This window comes from Anolis carolinensis, unplaced genomic scaffold (genome assembly GCF_035594765.1).
Source record: "Anolis carolinensis isolate JA03-04 unplaced genomic scaffold, rAnoCar3.1.pri scaffold_11, whole genome shotgun sequence".
Taxonomy (NCBI): domain Eukaryota; kingdom Metazoa; phylum Chordata; class Lepidosauria; order Squamata; family Dactyloidae; genus Anolis; species Anolis carolinensis.
Window position 1 is genome coordinate 19,048,125 of NW_026943822.1, and position 19,513 is coordinate 19,067,637.

The 19,513-nt window shown below is 40.1% G+C and overlaps 1 protein-coding gene across 1 annotated transcript in view; it reads right to left on the reverse strand.

The window, feature by feature from the left end:
* duox2 (dual oxidase 2) overlaps positions 1-19,513 on the reverse strand; it is a 79,819-nt gene that overhangs the window by 48,532 nt on the left and 11,774 nt on the right. The window contains exons 3-10 of the mRNA XM_062963216.1: positions 18,493-18,576; positions 15,386-15,550; positions 9,329-9,516; positions 8,936-9,137; positions 6,768-6,934; positions 5,695-5,758; positions 3,843-3,939; positions 1,507-1,597 (exon numbers count right to left, since the gene is read on the reverse strand). Coding sequence (XP_062819286.1) covers positions 1,507-1,597; positions 3,843-3,939; positions 5,695-5,758; positions 6,768-6,934; positions 8,936-9,137; positions 9,329-9,516; positions 15,386-15,550; positions 18,493-18,576 — 1,058 coding nt within the window. The remainder of the gene's footprint in view (positions 1-1,506; positions 1,598-3,842; positions 3,940-5,694; positions 5,759-6,767; positions 6,935-8,935; positions 9,138-9,328; positions 9,517-15,385; positions 15,551-18,492; positions 18,577-19,513) is intronic.

Sequence of the window (19,513 nt, forward strand, 5' to 3'; positions counted from 1 at the left end):
AAGACTGTAAACCCATGCCACTTTGATGTCTTCTTGGGGAAACTCGGCAGCACGGGCCTCCAGATAAGCTTGACATTGGCGACGGAAGACATGAACCTTAGAAGCTTCTCCAGTAAACTTGGTTGGCAACGCCATGGCCGGAAGACGAACTCCGCGTTCCTTCAAACCCCTTATTTCTCCATCCTGTGCATTGAGCTTATCACGGATTCGGTCCACCTCTTCCTTGTCGATGGTGTAGGTAATCGGCTGGCCGCTCGGCCCAGGTACGGTTCCGGTAGACATTCTGACCGAGGTTAATTGGTGCTTAGGGTGGCGGAGTCAAACTGTCACGACCCAGGCTGCAGAGCACCAATAACCATACACAGAGGCCAGAATCTATCTAATATCTTTATTGTAGGAATATATAAAGTTAATAAAAACAAGTGTAGAAAATAGTCCAGAATTAGACCTTTCAGGAAAGGTCAGAATTAGTCCAAAAAAAGCAATGTCCAATAAGAAATATTAAGGTCCAAAGTTGTAATCCAATAACCGAAACACTCACTTTGCCAAGCAAAGTGAGGGGAGATGACAAGGTCCTTTAGTCCATGAAACTTGAGCGAGGCTAGGAAATAACTTGATACTTGAAACAAGGCTTGAACGTGGAACAAGGTAACTAAGAACAAGAACAAGGTCCGTGGAATAACTTGATAAATCCGTGGAACAAGGCAAGGATTGATCCTGGGAAACAAGGCAAAGTCCGTAGATAAACAAAGGCTGGGAAGCAAGGCGAAGGCTGGATAGCAAGGCAAGGCTTGAGCAGGAGCGAGGCTTGAACCGGAGCGCGCTGTCCAGACACAACTCGCTCCGTAGGCTGACGAATTGACTCCGCGAAGTTACTACGCGGGTAAAACACCTAAATAGAGTCTAGCTTCCCGCCGAAGCAGTTCTCTGGGAATCAGAACCGAAAGCTAACTCTGAGACCAGATGTGAGACTCCCCAAAGATTCTCACGAGAAGCAGTCTTAATTGGCCACATTCTTAGCTGCAATCCTCGCACTCCTGCGCGAAGCTGAATCTAAACTTCTCTGTTGTTTACAAAACTCCCGGCGCAAGAATACGGGAGAAGTAGGCTCTGGGCTTGTTTGACATACTTCTGGGAGACAACTTTCTTGCAGGTGCAAGGTTCCCAGATCTGCCTGGGAAAGATCTGGCTGAGAGGAATCCAGTTCAGACTGGGAAGGTAAAAAACCCAAGTTTTCATCTTCATCAGGAATTACAATGTCCTGAGCAGGACTACAAGGCCCATGAGTCATCACAGATAGTTCCAATTGATCCTTTGCCGTCTAACTTTTAAAATATTATCAGTTTTTTTCTTCTTTTTTCCATCTTTTCCTCAACTTATTTCAGTTGCTGCAAACTAAGGTCCCATCTAACTGCTTTGGACGGGACTATAGGGTAGTGTATATTCATCTACATTCAATCTATACTTTGTTGTCCTTAGATAACCCAAAAAAAGCAAGGTCCTTACCCCTCGGCTCCAGTAATTGTTGCAAAGACGGAGCGCTGCAGAATAGTTTCCCTCTGGATTAAGCACATTTCGGAGAGTGCAGTTGGTGTCCCTAAAAACAAGAAGGAAAAAAGTGAATTGAGAAGAACATTTGCGTGGGATGAGGATGATGTTTAACCTCCCTAGGTATAAAGCAGAGCTTGGGAACATGATTTTTGAACTATTTATAAACCTCACCACCTCTGAGGATGTCTGCCACAGATGTGGGCGAAACGTCAGGAGAGAATGCTTCTGGAACATGGCCACACATCCCAGAAAACCCTGTGATTCCGGCCACGAAAGCCTTCGACAACTATTTGTTTTTAACCCTGCCTCTTTTCGAATGCAGCATCCAAAGTAGCGTCCAATGTTTCAAAAGACCCAACTAAAAAGCTCTTGATACAAAAGTTAAACCACAATTAAACTTTGTTTTCAAAATAGTTTGAAAAAGTTTTCAAAATACATACAAACCCAATAAAAACAAACAAAAAAAACTTCTACAGTGCTCTGAATCTCCAGATCTGATCCCACATGATCTGCTTTAAACTGGATTATATGAATCTCCACTGCCAGATAATCTGGAATATGATCATCTAGAGCCCCTTCTACAGTGCCATATAATCCAGATTATCAAAGCAGATAATTCACATTATCTACTTTGAACTGGATTATGTGAGTCTATATGGCATATAATCCAGATGATCAAATCAGATAACCCACATTATCTACTTTGAACTGGATTATGTGAGTCTATATTGTCATATAATCCAGATTATCAAAGCACATAACCCACATTATCTACTTTGAACTAGATTACGTGAGTCTACACTGCCATATTATCCAGATTATCAAAGCAGATAATCTACATTATCTACTTTGAATGCGATTATATGCATCTACACTGCCATATTATCCAGATTAACTGCTTTGAACTGAATAATAGGGCAGTGTAGTCTCATATAATACAGTAAAAAGTAGAAACTGTAGAGTCTCACTTATCCAAGCTAAACGGGTCGGCAGAACCTTGGATAAGCGAATATAAATACTGTAAATAAAATAAATAAATAAATACCTTGGATAATAAGGAGGGATTAAGGAAAAGCCTATTAAACATCAATTAGATTATGATTTTACAAATTAAGCACCAAAACATCATGTTATACAACAAACTTGACAGAAAAAGTAGGTCAATGCGCAGTAATGTTATGTTGTAATTACTGTAGCACCAAAATATCATGATATATTGAAAACATTGACTACCAAAATGGCTTGGATAATCCAGAACCTTGGATAAGCGAGTCTTGGATAAGTGAGATTCTACTGTAATATGGATTATCTACTGGATTGTATAATCTGGATTGTATATGGCAGTGTAGAAGGGTTCTGGGATATAGGTTGTGGAGGAGCCTCTATTAATAGCTCCATTTGCTACGATATATGACAGGGGTCCCCAAACTAAGGCCCGGGGGCCCTCCAAGGTCATTTACCTGGCCCCTGTCCTCAGTTTTATAATATAATATTTTTATATCATTTTTAATAATATAATATATTGTATATACATATAATATTGATAATAATATTATAATGTTATACAATATAATACTAATAATAATACCATATAATAATATTAATTACATGTTATATATTACATATAATATTACAGTATAGTGGTATAGTTCAATATAGCAATATATAATGCTAATATTGTGCTATGCTAATAATATAATATATTGTATGTACATAGAGCTGCTCTGAGTCCCCTTTGGAGAAGGGTGGGATATAAATGTAGTAAATAAATGTAGTAAATGAATAAATAAATAGATTTTATACTTAGGCTCGCCCAAAGTCTGAAATGACTTGAAGGCACACAACAACAACAACAACCCTAATTAACCTGACTATCTCATTGGCCAGAAGGAGGCCCACACTTCCCATTGAAATCCTAATAGGTTTATGTTGTTTACAATTGTTTTCATTTTTAAATATTGTATTGTTCTTTCATTGTTGTTGTTGTTTTGCACTACAAATAAGACATGTGCAGTGTGCATAGGAATTTGTTCGTTTTTTTTTTTCCAAATGATAATTCGGCCCCACAACAGTCTGGAGGATTGTGGACCGGTTTGAGGACCCCTGATATATGACAAACCAAATGTCTCCTGAAATTATAAAGGTCTTGACCTGCTGTTGGAAATAAAATAGGGAATCCTGGGAGTTGTAGTCCTTAAAGGAACTCTCCCAAGCTCCGGCTAAGCTTCTATGATCTCCTCTTCTGATGGCTGTAGCAACAAATGCTGGGATCAAAGCCTATTCCTTCTTACCGCATGTAGACCCCAGATGGGACCATGGTGCCCAAAGAGAGAGCTGAAGCCACCAGAAATTCAGGCGAGATCCTGGCATCTACATGCTGGTTGTAATCTGCAACACAGAGAGGAAAGAAGGCCAAATCCCCAAATTGTAATACAATAGTAAACACCCTCTTTCAAATCTTAAAAAAGATGGCATGGCATGGTTTCAAGGCACGCCAACCTTATAAAAGTGGGAAGCATTGCAATTTTAACCACAATTCCCAGAGCCCATCGGCTATTTGGGTATTTGTGGCTCAAAGATTTGCTCTTTGGTGAATGCCTGGATTGAGATAATGTGTCATTTGTTAGCATTCATATATTGAGAAACGTTCCTCTGCAATTACTGTATATACTCAAGTATAAGCCGACCCGAATATAAGTTGAGGCACCTAATTTTACCACCAAAAACCCTGGGATAACATTGACTCCAGTATAAGCCGAGATACCAATAAAATTACATTAATTGAGGCATCAGTAGTTTAAATGTTTTTGAATCTTTACATCAAACTGTAATTTAAGATATGACTGTTCATTCTATCTATCTATATAAAAGAGTGATGGCATCATGGCGACCCACAAAACAACAAAACTACAGGCCCCCCAACCTCGAAATTTGACGGCACAACCCATCATCCACGGCTCTAGGTTGATACAACAAAAAGAAAAGAAAAATAAAGTCCTAATTAGAGAGAGAGAGAGGAATAATTGCTTTTATCCAATTGCTGCCAGTTAGAAGGCTAAGCTCCTCCAACTTGGTCTCCTAGCAACCCAATGAAAAATAATAATAAACACTAAAAAATAATTGAAACACTAAAAAAATAATACAATAAAATACCATAATAACAAAAAATAACAAAAAATTATACAAGAAAATAATAAAATATAATAAATAAAAATATAACTTACAATAAAATTAATTACAAAATACAAATAATGTCAAATAAAAATTACCCAACAATTTTTAACCAATACCACCACCACTTTGCCACAGCAACGCGTGGCTGGGCACAGCTAGTAATAATAATAAAATAATAAAACTTTATTTGTATTCCGCCTTATCTCCCCGAGGGGACTCAGGGCGGATTCCAACAAAAATGGCAAACATTCAATGCCTCCATAAACAAACAAATACTGACATAAAAATCCCAGAGAAACCCCACATATAAAAATAACATTAAAACCTCACATCAATTTAAAATCTAACATCAATAAATTAAACCTAACATCAATAAATTAAACTATGTGTAGTCAAACAAAATTATATAAAATTAGACAGAAATCCAAACAAGCATCCACATTAGTTTTTCAACTCTGATTAAATCATTATTTTCATAGTCTTCAATGTAAATGTGCTTATGTATCCTTTTGATAATAATATAGTGAAATAATAAATGTAATAATAATAATAAATGCAGTAAAATAATAAATGTAATAATAATAACAAAAATAGAGTAAAATAAATGTAAAGGTAACAACAATAATAGAGTAAAATAATAAATGTAATCACAATCATTAATAGAGTAAAATAATAAATGTAACAATGCCAATAATAATAGAGAAAAATAATAAATATGCCATATATACTTGAGTATAAGCTGACCTGAATATAAGCCCACCAGGACCCTCACCCGAGTATAAGCCAAGGAGGTTTTTTTCAGTTCTAAAAAAGGGCTGAAAAACTAGGCTTATACTCGAGTATATACAGTAATAAATAAAATGACATAAAAGATGCCCTGTGCTATGTTCTTTGTGCATCGCCTTTGCCCTGTCCATCAAACATGGCACATTTCTAGCCTACATCGATGGCATAAATTCTGCTCCTCACCTGCGTAAGGTGAAATGTTTTCCTTCCCCAGAAATGCCGGCAGCCATTCGTACAGCACAATGTTCTAGGAAAGGGGGGAAAAAAGGGAATTTTAGACATACAGAGACATGGGACTGGGCTGTGGCGCAGCTGGTTAGTAGCCAACTGCAATAAATCACTACTCATGAGTTCGAGCCAGCCTGGGTCGAAGTAAGCTCCCGACCATTAATAATCTGCTGTTGACATAAGCAGCCTGAAAGACAGTTGCATCTGTCGAGTAGGGAATTTAGGTACCGCTTTATGCGGGGAGGCTAATTTAACTAATTTACGACACCATAAAAACCTCCAGCAGTGCGCAGAAGAATGAGGAAGTACTCCATCAAGGACTTGGTGTTACAAGTGGATGGTGAAGCAGCAGCTCCCCTTGTGACCGGAATTTTTATTTATTTATTTATAGCATTTATATTCCGCCTTTCTCACCCTGAAGGGGACTCAGGGCGGATCACATTACATATATAGGCAAACATTCAATGCCTTTTAATATAGAACAAAGACAGACAAACATAGGCTCCGAGCGGGCCTCGAACTCATGACCTCCTGGTCAGAGTGATTCATTGCAGTGATCCATTGCAGCTGCTCTCCAGCCTGCGCCACAGCTGAAAAATGAAAAATTTCCCGGAAGCTGGAAAACGTTAAATTACCTCTGTGTCTGTCTATATATGTCGTATGTCTAATGCATTGAATGTTTGCCATGTATATGCACATTGTGTTCTGCCCAGAGTCCCTTTCGGGGTGAGAAGGGTGAAATATAAATATTGTAAATAAATAAATAAGATATCCTATGCTAATAAAAGTCATATTGTAGGGTTGCCTTATTACAGGCATGGGCAAACTTGGGCCCTCCGGGTGTTTTGGACTTCAACTCCCACAATTCCTAACAGCCGGTAGGCTGTTAGGAATTGTGGGAGTTGAAGTCCAAAACACCCGGAGGGCCCAAGTTTGCCCATGCCTGGTTTTGAGGATACAAAAACAGTTCAGACACTAATTATTTCAGAATTAAAATAATTTAATTTTTTTTCTCTTGCCTCACTCACCTGGTAAGTAGCAATGACCCTTTTACGGGCATGTTGGAAGACATCTTCGTCGGACCATTTGGGGTTTTTTTCGGCCAATATTTCTGCCCAGTGGTTGTGGTAGCGGAACCAAACGATGCCGATGACTTGCAGGAATGGGTTTTCGTTTCCTTTCGCATTTCCAAAGTCTGTGGAGAAGAAACCAAGAAGACGATGAGAGGTCAAGAAATGGAGATCCCAGAGGCAATATTGCCCCAAGGATACGACTGCACCAGATGGTAAGTTTTTCTTAATTTTGAGATTTTATTTGCATCTTCAAATTGGTGTTGAACGACCGCCATATAGAGACTGTCCAGGCCTAAACAGGCCCTTTCTGCCCGGCAAATAAAACCGACGAGGCGCCATAAACATATATAAAGCAATAAAATGTTTGGATTTACCAGAAGCAATAGCAAAGGATATGATGGGATGTCACGTCCGTATGAAAATACAGAGAGGGCTCATTAAACTTAACAGTTGCTGGTTCGTGCTCCAATGTAGATCAATGTAGAAACTTGAGCCCTCCAGGTGTTTTGGACTACAACTCCCACAATTCCTTCTTCAGTGTCCCATTCGTGAGCCATAGCCAGGTCTTCTCCTTCAATTTTGTCAAGGAACTTCCCATGCAATGTTTTGTTGTGCCAGCTGTCAGCTCTAGTTTGTAGTGCGGTTTTCTTGTACTGGTTTTTTGTCTGCTGTGTTTTGAAGAGTTTCTGATTTTTTACTTCAATCAAAGCAGGCTCTTCACTTTGCTTTACATCTTCTGCCAGGGCATGTTCTTCTTCTTTGACTGTTTGTTTTACTTGTAAGAGTCCTCTGCCTCCTGATCTTCTAGGCAGATATAGCCGGTCAACATCACTGCGAGGGTGCAGTGAATGATGAATGGTCATGAGTTTTCTTGTTTTTTTGTTCAAATTGTCCAGTTCCACCTGTGTCCAGTTTATGATGCCAGCAGTATATCTTATGACAGGTATGGCCCAGGTGTTTATGGCCTTGATGGTGTTGCCTCCATTGAGCTTGCTTTTGAGAAATTATTATTATTATTATTATTATTATTATTATTATTATTATTATTATTATTATATGACACAGCAAACAAGATAGACATGCTGGATTTCATATAACAAAATCACAAGTCGAACACTTCCCAAGTGTCTAGGACTGCGTGATGTATTGTTATTATTACTATGATTATTATTTTATTATGACACAGCAAACAAGAAAGATATGCTGTAAATAAATTATTATTATTATTATTATTATTATTATTATTATTATTATTATTATTATATTATGACACAGAAAACAGGATAGATATGCTGGATTTCGTATCACAAAATCACAAGTTGAACACTTCCCAAGTGTCTAGGACTCTGTGATGTATTTTCAGATGATGCGCGCAGATCCCAGCAGGGTGGCCTTTTGCAGTTGGCAGATCGTGATTTTGTCAATGTCTATTGTTTCCAAATGCCGGCTGAGATCTTTTGGCACAGCACCCAGTGTGCCCATCACCACCGGGACCACCTGCACTGGTTTCTGCCAGAGTCTTTGAAGTTCAATCTTGAGGTCCTGATAGCGGCTGAGTTTTTCCTGTTGTTTTTCGTCAATGCGACTGTCACCTGGGATGGCGACATCAATGATCCAAACCTTTTTCTTCTCCACAACTGTGATGTCTGGTGTGTTGTGTTCCAGAACTTTGTCAGTCTGGATTCAGAAGTCCCACAGTATCTTTGAATGTTCATTTTCCAATACTTTTGCAGGTTTGTGATCCCACCAGTTCTTTGCTGCTGGGAGGTGGTACTTGAGGCATAAGTTCCAATGAATCATTTGGGCCACGTAGTTGTGTCTCTGTTTGTAGTCTGTCTGTGCAATTTTCTTACAGCAGCTGAGGAGATGATCCATGGTTTCGTCGGTTTCCTTGCACAGTCTGCATTTTGGGTCATCAGCTGATTTTTCGATCTTGGCCTTAATTATTATTATTATTATTATTATTATTATTATTATTATTATTATTATTTGAAACACAACAAGATGAGTCCACAGTAGACACTCTGCTGGCTGTTTATTATTATTATTATTATTATTTTCAAAATGTGACTCTTTTTTTTCGGCAACAGTTCCAGGCACAAAAGAAGTTGAACCTTCCTTACCGAAGATCCGTTCAATCCCGCCCTGACCAGTGGACGGATCCAAAGCCTTCCACATCAAGCTATTTGCCTTGGTCTGCTTTGGGAAGAGCGGGTCGGATCCAACAGCCAGTTTTCCTTTCGAGAAGCTTCTCAAAGAATCGCTCCAGGAATGGGACGGGCCATAGATGGCACTGCCGTCCAGCCAACCTGTGACGCCATTGATCTGTTGAGGAACGAAGAGCGAAATTGAGAGGGTGAGTCAAATCCTTGACAGCCTCTGAACAGATAGGATCAGATGGGTTCTATTACCGAGGAGGGGAGAGATATTTACCCCTCTCTCTTGCAGATACATTGCACAACTCTATGAGAAGGGAAGACAACTCCGTCAAAACGGCACAACCAAATGGCTTGTACCTGCTCGCGGGGATTGTTGGGGCTTCGTCCCGTTCCTGGAGCCCACTGCATGCGCTGGAAGGGCAAAACCACGTCTCCTGAGCCGGTGGGGTCAAATACGGGGTCTCCTTTGGGGACGGGCAAATTGAGGAATTCAGCCGGGCAGCCGGGCTTGATGGCCTCGGAGATCTCAGAGAGAACGTGAAATCCTGCCGGAAAAACGGTGTCACAGAAAAGAGTGGATCAGGTGTGTCAAGAACCAAAGTATTTGCACAATAACAATAATAATAATATTTATTTATTTATTATTTATTTGCAACATTTATATACCGCCCTTCTCACCCCGAAGGGGACTCAGGGCGGTTTACAAGTACAGTAGAGTCTCACTTATCCAACACTCGCTTATCCAACGTTCTGGATTATCCAACGCATTTTTGTAGTCAGTGTTTTCAATATATCATGATATTTTGGTGCGAAATTCGTAAATATAGTAATTACTATGTAGCATTACAGCGTATTGAACTACCTTTTCTGCCAGATTTGTTGTATAACATGATGTTTTGGTGCTTAATTTGTAAAATCATAACCTAATTTGATGTTTAATAGGTTTCTCCTTAATCTCTCCTTATTATCCAACATATTCGCTTATCCAACGTTCTGCCGGCCCGTTTATGTTGGATAAGTGAGACTCTACTGTATATATACATACAATATATTATATTATACAACTATATCACAATATTATTAGTAATATTGCATGTAATATAAATATACAATTATAATAGTGAATTATAATAATTATTACATTGTATTACATCATAATATTATTATTAATATTACATGTATATACAATGTATTATAATATTAGTATAGTATAATATTATTATATATCATTATATCATTAAATTGATACAGGAGACAATAATAATAATAATAATAATAATAATAATAATAATAATAATACATCACACAGTCTTAAACACTTGGGAAGTGTTTGAAATCCAGCATATATATCTCGTTTGCTGTGTCATACTGTGAATGTTTGTCAATAATCTATATATATAAAAGGGTAAAGAAATTTCGGCCTAGGGCAAAACAACAAAACTACACATCCCAGAAACACTAAACTTGGCAGCACAACCGCACATCCATGCCTCTACGTTCATACAACAAAAAGCTCCAGCTACTCCAGAAAACGGCCAGGCTTTGAGACTGCAAGGCTATTCACTGCTATTCCACCTGGCCAACAAAGGATTCCCATAAGCCACAGCAACGCGTGGCTGGGCAAAGCTAGTAATAATAATAATAATAAATCGCTTTAACCCAATGATATGGACTTGTGGAAGTTAAGCACCCGCCCTCTTTGGGAAAGACTCAAGATTTTGTAAAAATGCTCCCCTCCCCAGAATTTGATAGCGTTGAGCTGCGGCAGTCAAAGTGCTATCAAACTGCATTAATTCCACCATGTAGATGCACCTTTAGGCAGTACTATGCGATGGCGGTACCAAAGTTTGGGAGCAGCCACAGAGCTATGGAGGTTCACATGTGATACATTGATCATAGGTAAATGTTTTCCCCTGATATCAAGTCCAGTCATGTCCAACTCTGGGGGTTGTTGCTCATCTCCATTTCTAAGCCGAAGAGCCGGCATTGTCCTTAGACACCTCCTAGGTCATGTGGCCACTGGCATGACTGCACGGAGCACTGTTACCTTCCCACTGGAGTGGTACATATTGATCTACTCACATTTGCATGTTTTCGAACTGCTAGGTTTTCAGAAGCTGGGGCTAACAGCGGGAGCTCACTCCGCTCTCAAATTCGAACTGCCAACCTTTCAGTCAGCAAGTTCACCAGCTCAGTGATTTAATCCATTGCACTGCATGCATTGATCATGGATACATGCATAGTCACACAATGCCATTATACATGCCTTCATTTCTGCTATGTGCCAATTCATGAAAGATGAAACTATGCAACTTCCATAATTTATGAGTGTAAATATTCTTGACGGACGTCTATGATGGACTACTTGATGGAACATCTGGGCTGATGAAATTGAGGATTTAAATCATCTGATTCGGGCAGAAGTGGGACGCTTGGATTTCCATCTCAAAACAAACTGGACCAGAAATAGAGTTGGTCCAAGTCTCTGAACCCAACCCAGGCACAAGCCGTTCCAGGCCAATAGGTCCCACCAGGATATATTGTGGTAACCGTTCTATTTCAAAGATGATGAATGATTGGCTTAAACTTTTAAATCTTAAGGATTTCCTCCTAATTGCGGCAGGTGGACAACCTTGTGAGTCAACGGCAATTATATAAGCGAGACTTGGCTCCGCTTCGTCCTTTTCCCTCCCACTCCCACATCGGAAAAGCATTAGCGGCCTTCCAGAGATCCTCAGCCTGTTTGAACATATCCTAAGGGATTAAGTAAATGACCGAATCTTAAATCCAGCTCATGTTGGGACTACCAGAGGGCTTTAAATTATACCAGCGACTATGATGAATGAACGCCTGGAGAAATGGGCTTAAGGGATCCCATCATTTTGAGGTCAGGAGTCCAAACCCGCAAAGAGGTTTCTCAACCATTACCGAGAGGCAGCACCAAACCCATAATCCAAGGGCCTAGTAAATCACCCATCACTCAAGTTTATAAATGAGAAAAGACACCATGGTGCTTTCCAGTAAAGCCCCCATGTTACATTAAATTCAAATACATTGACATGCAAGGAATCTGGAGGGCTCTATCGCGAGATGGAAAGATACTGGAAGCTCAACATTATCATGGCCGGACTGTGACGCAGCTGGTTAGTCGCCAGCTGCAATAAATCCCAACTGATCGATAGATCATAAGTTCGAGGCCAGCCCGGGTCGGATTGAGCTCCTGACCATTAATAGCCTAGCTCGCTGTTAATCTATGCAGCTCGAAAGACATCAGTTGAAGTATAGAAGAATCAGGAAGATTTAAATGATATTTACTATCCCTGTGGAATGGACCGGAGGACTGTTTTAACTATCTAGCTTTATTTCTATTTTATTTTTTATTTTATTTTATTTTATTTTATTCCTATTTTTTTCTTTTTATTTTTCCTTCATGATTCTTTCTCCCCCACTACTTTTGTACCCCACTCTTTTTATTTTTCATATGATTGTTCCTATGGAAGCATTATGTGATAAGATAACTTTATTCTGAAGACGCAGGTACACTCTCACTCCCCCTCTCCCTGTATGTATACTTCTAGAAAATTTACAATAAAGATCATTTTTTTAAAAAGAAAGACAGTTGCATCAGTTGAGTAGAAAATTTAGGTACCGCTTTATGCAGGGAGGCTAATTAAATTAATTTACTTCCAGCAGTGTGTGGAAGAATGAGGAAGTACTCCATCAAGGACTTGGTGTCAAAAGTGGATGGTGAAGTGGCAGCTCCCCCTGTGGCAGGAATTGAGCATACCCTCATGAAGCCGGAAGCTGGAAAATGTTAAATTGCCTCCGTGTCCGTCTATATATGTTGTATGTCTAATGCATTGAATGTTTGCCATGTATGTGCACATTGTGTTCTGCCCAGAGTCCCTTTCGGGGTATGAAGGGTGGGATATAAATATTGTAAATAAATAAGTGGGCAGTGAAGCGGCAGCTTCCCCTCATGAAGCCGGAAGCTGGAAAATGTTAAATTGCCTCTGTGTCTGTCTATATATGTCGTATGTCTAATGACATTGAATGTTTGCCATGTATATGTGCATTGAGAAGGGCGGAATATAAATACTGTAAATAAATAAATGTCCAAGTCACCATTATAGTTGGCCCTCCATATTTGTGGGTTTCGCTTTTGATCAAGATGTTCTTTCTTGGAATCTCTAGGTCCTCCAGCATGACTATATTGCACTTGAAGACCTAGAGATTACTAAGGAGAAGGCAATTCTGGGTCCTCCCATGTGGTTCTATAGTTAATTTCTAGCTGAAGTTGACCACTGGTAATAAAAGTGTTTCGATCATAGTTTTTCCACTGATGTGGGGGTCCCTGTGCCCTTAGCTCCAGTGAATGTGTATGAGTGCCTGTATAATAATGTATAGGATCGATCCACCAACTATTACCTATTTTAAGAGTATCTCAGCTTCATGTCTTCTAATGTATTTTTCCTGAAACTTCTACAGCTGACCCTTGGTATCTGTTGGAGCTCGGTCCCAGATATATTTCCCGACCAAAAGCATTTCTGTCTTCATAAACAACAGATGTTCTCAAGGTAGAACTAGCCAACTCTCTAAACAATAAGAGGTAGAGCAGCCAACTTGGCAATTGTCCTTATCACTTTCTCCCACCTATTGACCCTGGGTTATAGCATTTTTCTACTCATAGAAGATGAAAAGCAATTTCAAAATGATTCCATTTTAGCCAAGCTAGGAAATCAGGAATGAAAGACTAATAGTGTGAATATACTTTTGCATCCAACAGTAAGACAGGAAAAGCCATTAACTAGCAGGCTTGTTGTGCTATATTTCATGAGCCATGTGAATCCTGGAACCCTATTGTGTTGCCAACTTTCATCATAAATTTGCATAAAAAGTTGCACAATAGGACTTGGTGTAACTGTGTTCTTTGCTACGCAGCAGAACATTCTTGAAAAATAGAAATTAGATGGTAAGTGGTCACAACAGGCCCAGAATCCAATCTGATAAGTCACTCTTTGGGTGCCATGTATGCCGAGTTTCTTGCATCTTTCCGGATCCTATTGTATACTCTTCCACTCTGACGACTGGAGACATATGTTTTATATTGTGCGGTATACAAAAGGTAAAGGTAAAGGTTTCCCCTGGACATTAAATTTAGTCATGTTCAACTCTGGGGGTTGGTGCTCATCTCCATTTCTAAGCCGAAGAGCCGGCATTATCCGTAGACATCTCCAATGTCATGTGACCGGCATGACTGCATGGAGCATCGTTACCTTCCTGCCGGAGTGGTACCGATCGAACAACTCATATTTGCATGTTTTTGAACTGCTAGATTGGCAGAAGCTGGGGCTAACAGCAAAAGCTCATCCTGCTCCCTGGACTCAAACATGTGACCTTTTGGTCAGCAAGTTTAGCAGCTCAGTGGTTTAACCTGCTGTGCCACTGGGAGCACCATCATATGGTATAGACCAGGGGTCCCCAAACTATGGCCCGCGGGCCACATGCGGCCCATCAATGCCATTTTTCCGGCCCCCACAGCACAAAGGCAGAAGGGGGTTGGGCTAAATGGCCGAAGGGGTCTCTTCTGACCCTTATTATTATTATTATTATTATTATTATTATTATTATTATTATTAACATTGAGTCTGGGTGGCCATCTGTCAGGGGTGCTTTACTTGTGCTATTGGTGCACAAAAGCAGAAGGGGGTTGGGCTGAATATTATTATTATTTTATTGTTTGACACAGCAAACAAGATAGACATGCTGGATTTCATATCACAAAATCACAAGTCGAACACTTATAATAATAATAATAATATATTATTATTATTATTATTATTTTATTATGACACAGCAAACAAGATAGATATGCTGGATTTCGTATCACAAGTTGAACACTTCCCAAGTGTCTAGGACTGTGTGATGTATTTTCGGATGATGCACGCAGATCCCAGTAGGGTGGCCTTTTGCAGTTGGCAGATCGTAATTTTGTCAATGTCTATTGTTTCCAAATGCCGGCTGAGATCTTTTGGCACGGCACCCAGTTTTAATAAATAATAATAATAATAATAATAATAATAATAATAATAATAATAATTGCTTGGTGGCCAACTATACTCCGGCTCTCCAATGGTCTGAGGGATCGTGAACTGGCCCCCAGTTTTAAAAGTTTGGGGACCCCTGGTATAGACCTTCCAAAATGGCTTTATATCTACGAAAGATCATGCTAAAATAAAACCAATAGTTTTAAAGGTGTTATCACGGTCCTCGCGCCCTCCCCCACTGCTTTTCCTTCTTTGTTTTTATGCCAGTTAAGGGATTCTGGCATTTATAGTCAATTTCCCAAGTCCAAATTCTCACATATGAAACAACTATAGAGGGATATGTTATCTTTAAAATAAACCAGCTCACCAAAGAAGACGCTCAGCACGGTTCTGTTTCCCTGAGAAGGGGATTCGGAGTCTCCTTGGGCCACCGCATTACTGAGCTCACGGGCCGTGGGCACCGCCGGTTCTTGTTGGGCCTGGTACACCCCGTCGGCATAGTTGGCAGGGAGCAACCGCGAGAAAAGCGATCCTAATGAAGAAATAAACATATCAGACGTGGTCACAGATTTGCGAGTCCTTGTCTCAACTTAGGAGATACTATCTTTCTATGTGAGCATTATCACACCTCTCCATTATCACGCAATATCGATGCATTGCTCCTGCTAGTGCTTTTAGCATCATAGCACCACGTTGTCCCTCTCCAGACATGGTTGCATTATGGAGTTATTGAAACTGTATTTTTTCTCCCCTGTGGTGGAAATAGCCCATTAATGACCTCTTTTCTCACCACAAATCTATAACCATTTCGGGTGTGGATTTCTCATAGCACTTTCTTCCACAAATGAGCCACTAGTGGGTGTGATGTGCCAGGTTATCCCCCACTTTGAGGCTTCCTAAGGGCAAAGAAGCCATCAATCAATTAAAAAAAGATGATTTTGTTTTAGTATGCTTGACCTCTCCTTCACCAATAATGAGGAATAGAAAGATCTGCATCCTGATGTATGCAGACGATATAGTGCTCATCTCCATCTCTCGGTTGGGTCTTAAAAATCTTATGAAGGCTTTCAGTACCGACTGCCAAAAGGAATTGCTGTCAAATACATGGGGTTGAATTTCAGCAATGGAAAGAACCTTCATTCCTATTAACCAGGGTACCAAGACCAAGGTCAATATGTTACTCCCTCTTTTTCTTAGTATTTTATTTTTGTTTGCCCTTATATTATCATAATATAAGCCTGGGGCTGTGGCGCAGACGGGAGAGCAAGCCAGTGCAATTAACTGCAATGAATCACTGACCAGGAGGTCATAAGTTTGAGGCCCGCTCGGAGCTATGTTTGTTTGTCTTTGTCCTATGTTAAAAGGCATTGAATGTTTGCCTATATGTGTAAAGTGATTCGCCCTGAGTCCCCTTCGGGGTGAGAAGGGTGGAATATAAATGATGTAAATAAAATAAAAATAAATAATGTTATCGGGATACATCAGCACTGAAGAATGAATGTGGTTTGACAGCACTTTAACTACCTTGGCTAAATGCTATGGAATTCTGGGAGTTGTAGTTTTGGGGGGACACCAGCACTCTTGGGCAGAGAAAACTAAATGACTTGTGAAACTAATAGACTCCCATGACTCCAAAACATTGAGCCTTTGAGAATAATAAAAGTTTCTAGCACATGGATTTAGGAATAAATTACACCGAATCAACAAAGGACACTTGAAAAGTACATATTGTGCTTGGAATAATCTTCACATTTAAGGATAATTAAATTATAATTAATGTAAAAGAACGTTGTCCTCCCCCTGCAAGTGCCTGCAAGTAGGAAAAATTAATAACAATGTTGATCCCTCCGTCCCACCTTAAAAAGAGCTCCAGAGTTCCTTCTTTGACATATTGCAGGGTTAGGAGGAGACTAAGGACTCTTCCAACAGGCCCTATATCCCAGGATCTGATCCCAGGTTTTCTCATTATCCCAGATTATCTGGCAGTGTGGACTCGTATAATCCAGTTTAAAGCAGAATCAGATCCAGGGATATAGGGCCTGGGATATACGGCCTGTCTGGTAGGTCCCTGAGATGGGTGTTAGGGAAATTCCAAAATAGCAGAGCATCCAAAAACACAAACAGGATACTTAGTTGAGCAGTCAGCTCACAGCAAGCAGAGGGTGAAGTGTTGTGTGGCTGCAAAAGGATGCTGAGCTTCGCAGGCAAAAATGCAGAGTTCAATCTTGAAAAGTTACCAAAAAAGGTTTATTTACAAATAAGAACTACATTCCTAGATAAGAAAGGATTGGGTCTAAGCTTCTCTCTAACTCCATAGCCTCTAAGAGGAAAAAAAACCTCCAAACACTACATCTCTTCAAACACACTCATCTTCAAAAGACTCATCCTAGTCTTAAATGGGGTTCCAAAATGAAAATGCTGCTCATCCTCAATTATTTATTTATTTACAGTATTTATATTCCACCCTTCTCACCCCGAAGGGGACTCAGGGCGGATCACATTACACATATAGGCAAACATTCAATGCCTTTTAACATAGAACAAAGATAAGACAAACATAGGCTCCGAGCGGGCCTCGAACTCATGACCTCCTGGTCAGAGTGATTCATTGCAGCTGGTTGCAGCTGGCTTGCTCTCCAGCTTGCGCCACAGCCCGGGCCTAATAATAATAATAATAATCCTCAATGATTTTCTTTCTTTCATCTCATGGCCCTGGAAAGGAGGCACATATGGCTCATGGGTTTTCTTCTAATCTATATCTTCTGTCCTCTTTGAGCAAGATTTTGCCTTCCTGCAAAAGGAATTCACGTGTTTTCACACTTCTTATATCTGAATACACAATGGTGGGTGTTGGTATTTGCCTTGGAAGAGTCTGTGTGGGGCCATCTAAACCAAACCCCTGCCATGCACGAAAAGCACTATCAAAGCACCCCCAACAGATGGTCATTCAGCATCTGTTGAAAAGCCTCCAAAGAAATGTTGGTGTATTTTGGTGTAAGGGTAAAATGTTGAAACAAGTGTTTTGCTGTTGGGTTTTTGCAACTGTGTATTCTAGCATGCTTTCCAGCAGCACACGGGTTAATGGCAGGCCAGCTTGAGTGATAGCCTGCCTAGCCAATAGGTCAAGCCTTCCGGTCTCAGAAGGGCGCATAGGATGTTCGTCATTCTGCTATGGAAAGTGGGAGTTGCCAACTGGCAAAGAAAGAGGACATGCTTTGCCTTTGCTAGGGAAGCATGGGTCCTATGAGCGATGGACTTTGTAGTTGTATATAGTTTGTATATAATAAAGCCTTGGAACCGCTGTGTTCAGCTGAATTACAACTGTCGGTGCTACTTAGCCGGATGCTTAAGCAGTCTGATGGAGGATGGATTGGTGAGAGGCCTGGCTCACCAATAAATCAGAGTGGTTCAGAGCTGATTAACCCCCCTGACAAGAAAGTATATATAGAAGCTTCCCTGTTTCAAAGCTCTCACCTGCAGAGTTGTGCCTGTGATGCACAAGATTGTTATACCAGCCATCATAACGCTGAATTTCCCAGTTAATATTCTCCTGAGCACCTGAGAAAGAAGCAAACAAGGGGCAGGCGGTAAGGACATACACTGGTATGAAGCTCTGATCACTTTTGTTGGAAAATAAAGACAATTAATTTATTTTATTTACAGCATTTATATTTCACCCTCCTCACCCCGAAGGGGACTCAGAGTGGATCACAGAACATATGTATATGACAAACATTCAATGCCATTTATACACTGACAAGACAGACCATTGTATAGATAGAGGTATATATAGGCTTTTCCCATCTTCAGCATCTTGGAAGCTTGTGCTCGGTTCCAGCCACGGTGTATTGACTATGTGTGTGTGTACTGTTGCTCCATCTCCGTGTTTGTGAACTGCCTCCTTGATCAAATCACCGGCATTTTTCTGGCACTTCCTTATAGATGCCTTAAAATACCTCCCCGCTTTTGAGCAGTACCTATTTATCTACTCACATTTTGCCTATAAACTGCTAGGTAGACAGAAGCTGGGCTGAAGGCCAGGAGCTCACCGTGACCCGGACTTCAAACTGTCAACCTTCAATTGCCAACTGTCAACCTTCAATTGGCAAGATTGATTACAGTTGGTGTTTTAACCTGCTGTGCTAAAGCCCGGCCCAAGTGCTGAATCTGTTTGGAGATAAGTTTCAGCACATTGGATACTTCCACTAAAACTGAATGTAAAAACCAGAGGAGATGTATTGGTAAATGCTTCAAAACAGGTACATTTTGTAAGTACTGTATATACTTGAGTATAAGCCTAGTTTTTCAGCCCTTTTTTAGAACTGAAAAAGCCCCCCTGGCTTATACTCGGGTGAGGATCCTGGTTGGCTTATATTTGGGTCAGCTTATACTTGAGAATATATGGTAGATTTATTTTTCTCTCTCTATTATCATTGATATTATTTAATTTATTATTTTACTATATTATTATTACATTTATTATTGTACTCTATTA